Raw genomic sequence first — 8,091 nt, forward strand, 5'->3', positions numbered from 1 at the left:
CTGCAGCAAGCCCAATGAGTCTGGTCCAGGGGCAGGATTGCTGAGATTATCTTTTACCCCACCAGAAAGCTACTGCTGGCTTGCTGGGACAGATTGACGCAATTGGGACTCTGAATCCACAGGTTGTCTACTAATGAAACCAGAGATAATCCTGCAAGGGGACTATATATTTTCCTTTTTTTTTTTTCCCTCTTTCTCCTTCATTGTTTTTATGAGTATGAAAGAGGTTCTTAACCTTTTTATGGATGTGGTTCTGTTCTCTTCTTTCTTTCATCTCTTCTCTCTTTTCTTTCATTCTTCTACACCAGTTTCCCCAAGTTGGCATGATCCCTCTTTGTCCTTCAACCTTACTTCTAATCTCCTTCTCTTCTTTCACTTCTCTGTTTTCTCCTTAATCCATATTAAATTTTAACCCTTGAGGGCAAAACAGACACATTAAAGAGTTATGTATTGCACATAAATCTCTGGTTTGTTTTATATTTTGTTATATAATCAAAAGATCAAGTTTATACAGTTAAAAGTTGCAAATTAAGGGTTAGCTCAGTTTGTTGTTTTCTAGGCTGTGTTTGATGCTATTGGTACCACTACAGCCAAAACTGACGTTAACTGTTCTATTTTTTTTTTTTTTATCGGTACTGGGGATTGAACTCACGACCGCCTGCTTGCAAGGCAGATGCTTATGCTGCTGAGCTAAATCCCCAGTTCTAAACAGCTATTTGTCCTGGTATTCCATGACTGAGATTGACTAACGGTTACAGAAAATACTGTGACACAGTGCCAAAGAACCAGGGACTAGGCAAACAAGCAACAACCTCTCATCTTCAACAAACTCAAGAGGTAAGATTTTCTAACAGACGCAAAACTCAAAAACCAGCTACACTTGGAAGATACCTCAGAGGAGGAGTCATTACTTAAGCGACCTAAATACTATCAAGCATACTATATACCTTAAAGCAACCCACCACAGGTAACTTACAAGCATCACCCCAGGAATTAAACTAAAAGAAGACAGAAAATAAAATGAGAAGACACTTAAGCAAAATGCAACCCAGATATCCAGTTCACTGAAGGAAAATTCAAGGGGCCATGAGGTGGGACAACCTGAAAGATCTCTACCAGGCCTTTCTTTTTTTTTTTTTGTATTTTTTTTTTTTTGTCTTTTTCATTTTTATCGGTACCAGGGATCGAACTCACGACCGCCTGCTTCCAAGGCAGGTGCTTATGCCGCTGAGCTAAATCCCCAGCCCCTCTACCAGGCCTTTCTGAAGTGGTAACAACAGAGCAATTGAATGAGCCTCTGGAAAAAATGAAATCAGAAATAATCTCAGATAAATACAGAGATTATCAAAACATACTATGCTTAGTGATGTTAGAGCAGACACAGACAAAAAAATAAGACGAGCTTAAGAAAATTATGGAAGCTCAGTATAGGAAAGAAATGGAATCAATAAAGCAGATTCAAGCAGATACCCAAGAGAATAAAAATGCTACTGAACATATTTTTTTTATTCTTTTTTTTTTTTTTTGTCTTTTTCATTTTTATCGGTACCGGGGATCGAACTCACAACCGCCTGCTTGCAAGGCAGGTGCTTACTCTGCTGAACTAAATCCCCAGCCCCCACTACTGAACATATTTGAAGCAGATTAGGCCAATGTGATGACAGAATCTCAGACATTAAAGACGGACTTGCAGCTAGCAATCAGGAAAAGATTTATTTTTTTTATTTAAGGAGAAAAAAAAAAACGGAAAAAGAGTACAAGTAATACAGAAAAGAAGATTTCTCAAAAATAACAAGGGACCATGAGATATCAATCCAACTGCTGCTAGATGAAATAAAGAATAACTTAAAATTGATTGGAGTTAATGAACACGCAGGAAACATCACAGATAACATTAAAAAATGTTTGCAGACATCATAATAGAACACTTTTCTGGTAGAGAAAAAGAATTTGACATACAGATAAATGAGGCATATAGAACTCCAATTAGCAATTATCAAAAAAAATCTACATATCATGTCAAAATTCCAGAAATTCAACACAAGAATCGAATCCTAAAAGCTGTCACAGAAAAGAAACAAATCACCTCTAAAGAAAAGCCCATCAGACTTATAGGTGACTTCTCAGCAAACTCTCAAGTCAAGGAGAGCCTGGAGTAAAGTACTCCAAGAAGTACTCCAAGGAGTACTTTACAACTTTCAACCCACATTGATGTACCCTGCAAAACTATCTTCCTAAACTGATGGAGAAATAAGATACTTCCATGACAAAGAACATCTGAGGAAACTTATGACCACCAAACTACCACTCCAAAATGTTCTGAAAGACATTCTAGAAAGAGATAATAAGGACAACAGCTCTATGAACCCTAACAGAAGGAATTCATCAGAGAAGGCAAACAATTGGGGGGGGGAACAAAGGTGGAGAGCCAACAACAGGAAAATAACATGAGAAGGATAAGTCAATACATTTCAGTTATAATCATCAATGTTCTTTGTTTTTTTTTTCTGGTACCAGGGACCGTACTCATGACCTTGCACATGCCAAGCAGGTGCTTACGCCACTGAGCTAAATCCCAAAACACTATAATCATTAATGTTAATGGTCTTAATTAAACCAATCAAAAGACACAGACTGACAGAATCAATCAAGAAGTAGGATCCAACAATATGCTGCACACAAGAAACACATATAATTCAAAAAGAAATTCATAGACTGAAAGTCAAAGGATAGAAAAACAAAACTCCATGATACAGGAACCCATAAAAAAGCAAGGGTAGCTATTCTATTTGCAGACAAACTGAATATTAAGCCAAGACTGATTATGAGAGATAAAAAAGGTCACTATATCCTTATAAAGGGAACAATCCTCATAAATATTTATGCACCAAATACCAGTTCACCCAACTATATAAAACAATTATTAACAAACATGAAAAATCAAATAAGCCCTAATACTCTTGTATTAGGAGACCTCAATACCCCACTGCCACAAAAAGACAGATCAACTAGACAAAAAAATCAATAATGACATATTAGAACTAAATCAAACTTTTGAAAAAATGGACTTAGTAGATGTCTATAGAATGTTCCACCCCACAGCATCAGAATATACATTCTTCTTAGCTGCACATGGGACATTCTCCAAAACAGACCATATACTAGCTCATACAACATGCGTTTATAAGTAAACTCAAAGGAATCGAAATTATTTCATGCATATTATCAGATCACAGGACAATGAAATTGGAAATCCATGCCAAAAGAAACCATAAGAACATAAACACATGGAAATTAAATAGCACCCTACTGAACAACCAATAGATCACAGATGAAGTTAAAGAAGAAATCAAATGGTTTTTACAGCTGAATAATAACAGTACAACATATCAGAACTTCTGGGACAGAATGAAAGCAGTCTTCAGAGGGAAATTTAACTCAGCAGCATAAGTGCCTGCCTGGCAAGCGTGAGGCTGTTTGATTCCTGGTACCAAAAAAAAAAAAAAAAAAAAAAAAAAAAAAAAAAAAAAAAAAAAGAGGGAAATTTATAGCAGTAAATACTCATATCAGGAAAACAGAGCAAGTGCATATAAACAACTAATGTTGAACCTCAAAACTTCCAGAAAAAGAAGAGCAGACTAAACCAAAAGCTCATACAAGGTAGGAAATTATAAAGATCAGAGCAGAAATTATCACACTGGAAACTGAAAAACAAACAATACAAAGAACCAATGAACTGAAGAGCTGGTTTGTTGACAACTTAGCTAACCTTATCAAAAAAGAAAAGACAAGACTCAAAATCCATGTTATAGCTGATACATTGTGTCAATGTGAGCAGTAAGTTTAGCTGAGAGATTCAAAAGGGAGCCAGGGTTCTTACTTTGTAAATATTCTCATTCTGTACAAAGTAGGGCATGAATACTTTGTGAATGCTACAACCGACCCGGGGTGGTCCCTGTACTATATAAGCCAGGAAAAGAGACTTGTTTCCTTCCTTTTTGCTCTGGCTGCTGCCTTAGTGTTGCACCAGTGCCATGCCACCCTGCCTCGGAGCCAGCTGATTTTGGAGGGAAACCTCCTAAAACTAAGAAATAAATGTTTCCTTCCTTCATTTTGAGTGTTGGATGTTTTGTCCCAACAACAAGAGAAAAGTAACCAAGACACTACACAATTAGGAATGAAAAGGGTAAAACCACAACAGACCCTGCAGAAATCCTGAAAATCATCTATACTTACTTTGAAAACTTTATTATGGAAAATACAGAACGGGCAGATTCTAGATACATAATCAAGAAGACACAAACATCCTAAATAACCCAATACCAATAAATGAAATCAAAGATGTAATTAACCTATTAACAAGGAAAAGACCAGGCCCTGATGGACTCACTGCTAAATTCCACAAGAAATTTAGGGAAGATCTAACACCACTATTTCTCAAGCTCTTTAATGAAACTAAATGGGAAGCAATACTTCCAAATTTACAAACTTACAGAAAATTGCGATAGTCTTTAACTCAACCTGATAAAGGTCATTTATGACAAACCAACAGCCAACGTCATACTAAATGGACAAAAACTGAAAGCTTTGTCTCTAAAATCAGGAAAAAGACAAGAATGTCCACTATTTCCACTCTTATTCAACACTGTCCTGGCAACTTTAATTGGAGCAATTAGACAAGAGAAAGAATAGTAGAAATTAAGCTATTGTTATTTGAAGATGACATGATATTCTATTTAGAAGACCCCAAAAACTCCACCAAAAGACTACTAGATTTAATAAGCAAGTTCAGTAACATAGCTCGTTACAAAGTGAACACTCAAAAATCAATAGCTTTCCTGTATATGAACAACAAACTCACTGAGATAGAAATTAGGGAAACAGAACAAAATACCTAAAAATCAATCTAACACAGGATGTAAAAGACCTCTACACTGACAACTACAGTACTCTGAGAAGAAAGATTGAAGACAATATTAGAGAATGAAGACATAGTCCATGCTCTTGGGTAGGAAGAACCAATATAGTGAAAATGGCCATACTTCCAAAACTGTTACACAGATTCAATGCAATCCCAATCAAAATTCCAATAGCCTATCTCACAGAATTAGACAAAACAATCCTAAAATTCAGCTGGAACCAGAAGAGACTTAGAATAGCAAAGGCAATTTTGGACAACAAAGACAAGCGGGGGAATCACAACTTCTGACTTGAAATTATATTATAAAGGTACTGTGATAAAAACAGTGTGGCACTGGCAAAAAACCAAGATCAATGGAACAGATTACAAAATGCAGAAACAACTCCAGACACACTACATCACAAAGGTACCAAACACATTCACTGGAAGAAAGATAGCCTCTGTAATAAATGCTGCTGGAAAAACTGGCTCTGCACATGCCGAAGATTAAAATTGGACGCATATCTTTCACCATGCACTAGGCTAAAATCAAAATGGATCAAAGATCTTAATATTAAACCAGAAACGTTAAATCTACTTAAAGATAGAATAGGAAAACTCTGGAAGACATTGGTGTAAGCAAAGACTTTATGAACAAAACCCCAACTGCACAGGAGCTATCACAAAGAATCAACAACTGGGATCTCAATTGAAAAGCTTTTCCATAGCAAAAGAAACCAACAGAGTGAAGAGACAATCCACAATGTGGGAGAAAATGTTTGCCAGCTGTACCTCAGATAAAGGATTACTATTAAGAACATACAAAGAACTAAAAAAAATCAGTCCTCCCAGATTTTTTTTGTCTTTTTTTTTGAGATGGGGTCTCACTATGCAGTTCAGGCTGGCCTTGAGCTCACTTTGTAGCCCAGGCTGGTCTCGAACTCACAACGATCCTCCCACCTCAGCCTCCCAAGTGCTGGGATTATAGGCATGAGCCACCACGCCTGGCTCAAGTCCTCCCAGATTTAAAGACCCAATCCAATAATGGGCATCTGAGATGAATATACACTTCTCAGATGAAGAAATACAAATGGTAAATATGAGAAAAATGTTCAACATCACTGGTCATCCCTTAAATGCAAATTAAAACACTGAGATTCCACCTTACTCCAGAATGGCTAGTATCAAGAAATCAGGCAATAACAAATGCTGGAAGGGTTGTGGGGAAAAAGGAACCCTTCTCCACTGTTGGTGGGAATGCAGACTGATGCAACCATTGTGGAAATTCCTCAAAAAACTAGGATTACAGGTCTCATTCGACCTAGCTATTCCTCTAAGGAGATCTTCCCAAAACAATAAAAAACATCATACTACAGTGAGATATGTGCACCCATATTTATAGCAGCACAATTTTTACTAGCTAGACTTTGGAAAACAATCTAAATGCTTACTGACTGAGGAATGGATAAAAAAGATGTAGTCTTTTTATACAATGGAGTACTACTCAGTCATAAAGAAGGACAGCGGCTTTTATAGGCAAATGGATGCATCTTGAGACCATACTCGTAAATGAAATAAATCATAGATACACGTGTGTAAATATCATATTGTCTCACTAGCGTGAGAAGCTGAATAAAACATACATATATATAAATTAGTTAAGAAAGTTATACTACTGATTTCTCTAAATTCACAGAGGAGAAAGATTTGTGTTGATATTGTTTCGACAACTGACTGCAGATATTTTGAGCTCTGGGTGAATGATTTGGGGATGACAATGGCATTGGTTTCCCCTGATTGATGTGTTTTGAAATTTTTAGGGTTTTCTTCTTCTTCTCTTTAAAATAAAATGGATTTGAAAAAAACAAAAAACAAAATGATATCAGGACCAGGTCTGGCACTCAAGAGGTATTAAAAAAATAATTGCTGAATGAATGTTACCGGCTCATTTTCATAATAAATTGGATTTTGATTTATGTACAGGAGAACTTGTCTTAGAGTTGACAGGAAAGAGAAGTCCAACAGGTACTGCAGATAAACAGCTCAGCAGACCACACCCATCTAGAGACGGGATTACCAAATTCGGAACTTTCCAAGGGAGCAGAGATGTAGCACACTGTTGCACAGATCCTGTCAGGAAACCAGTAGTGTCACAGCCTTCCTGATGTCTGGCAATACAAGATTGCAGTTTGGGAGGAAGCGTGTGTGCTCCCTACAGCTAAGGGCTGACAAAACATGGAAATAGTCACCTTGTTAAACAGCTGCTTCTCCTTCCTGTGATGTTGCATACCACTGTCATGGTGTGGAAGAATAAACACATCAGTCACAACCAATTTCCCAGTGCCCAGGGACTACTAACTTCTCAGAGGAAGTTAGTAGTCCCTTTACACCGAATGAAATGTAATAATCTCCAGCCTCTTGATGGACCATCTTTTAGAGTACTTCCTTAGTTTTTGCCCAGGGATTTACTAATGGGAGGCTGAGAAGGCTGGGTCTTTTTCCTCTTAGGGTTATAAGACCCTCCAACATTGCTGGTGTGGTGACATATCATAGACTACATAAAAGGCCAGCCTGAACTACATAGGAAGAACTGAATAACTGAATAACACTGAAAGACTCTGTCTCAAAAACAAACAAACAAACAAAAAAAAACCCAAAACAAATCCCCGAACCAAAAGTAAAGGACCCTCCAACAGACATTTCCTCCTAGCTCTGCAACAGGGATGAGGGATGTCACCGAGTATCACTACCCAGAGACACAGGCCTATCACTACCCAGAACCCTCAGGCCCAGGGACATAGGTGAGCCCTGAAGGTTTGCCCCGAAGTGCATACCTAGAGCTTTCACAGATATCTGTCGGGTGAGCGGAGGGGGGATGTTGATGCACACCAGGTCTACATCCTGGTGCAGCAAGACATCATCAGTGCGGCTAGTGTAGAAGGTGATATCCATCTCCTCCGCAAGCTGCTTCGCCTCCTCCTCTGTCTTTCCCCACAGGGCCTCCACGGTGAACCCTTCTGCTCTTAGCAGTGGGACCAGGACTCGGGCTGAGCTGCCAGTCCCAAACACGCCCACTCCTGGCAGCATCTTGAACCCAGCCTCTGCTCACTGCCTCATCTCCTCACCAGAGCCTCCAGCATGGAGCTGATCTTCCCACCATCTTGGTCAAGCATGGCTCCTAGAACAGCAAG

At 38.3% G+C, this 8,091-nt stretch overlaps 1 protein-coding gene across 4 annotated transcripts in view; it reads right to left on the minus strand.

Annotated features, from left to right (window-relative positions):
* Gfod2 (Gfo/Idh/MocA-like oxidoreductase domain containing 2) overlaps positions 1–8,091 on the minus strand; it is a 54,725-nt gene that overhangs the window by 11,868 nt on the left and 34,766 nt on the right. Inside the window, exons 1-2 of one of the 4 annotated variants that reach the window (XM_063247526.1) lie at positions 7,735–7,845; positions 7,150–7,192 (exon numbers count right to left, since the gene is read on the minus strand). The exons of 1 other annotated variant lie outside the window; for it this stretch is intronic. Coding sequence is in view for 1 of the 3 variants with exons in the window: in XM_063247525.1 (XP_063103595.1) it covers positions 7,735–7,987 (253 nt within the window). In the remaining 2 variants the exon portion in view is untranslated. Of the gene's footprint in view, positions 1–235; positions 402–7,149; positions 7,193–7,734; positions 8,079–8,091 lie in introns of those variants that run through there. 2 more of the 4 variants (XM_063247525.1, XM_013154978.3) reach the window with 2 other exon arrangements.

The sequence above is a fragment of the Cavia porcellus genome, unplaced genomic scaffold (assembly GCF_034190915.1).
Source record: "Cavia porcellus strain 051 isolate PalLab524CR breed Dunkin Hartley unplaced genomic scaffold, mCavPor4.1 scaffold_4, whole genome shotgun sequence".
Lineage (NCBI taxonomy): Eukaryota > Metazoa > Chordata > Mammalia > Rodentia > Caviidae > Cavia > Cavia porcellus.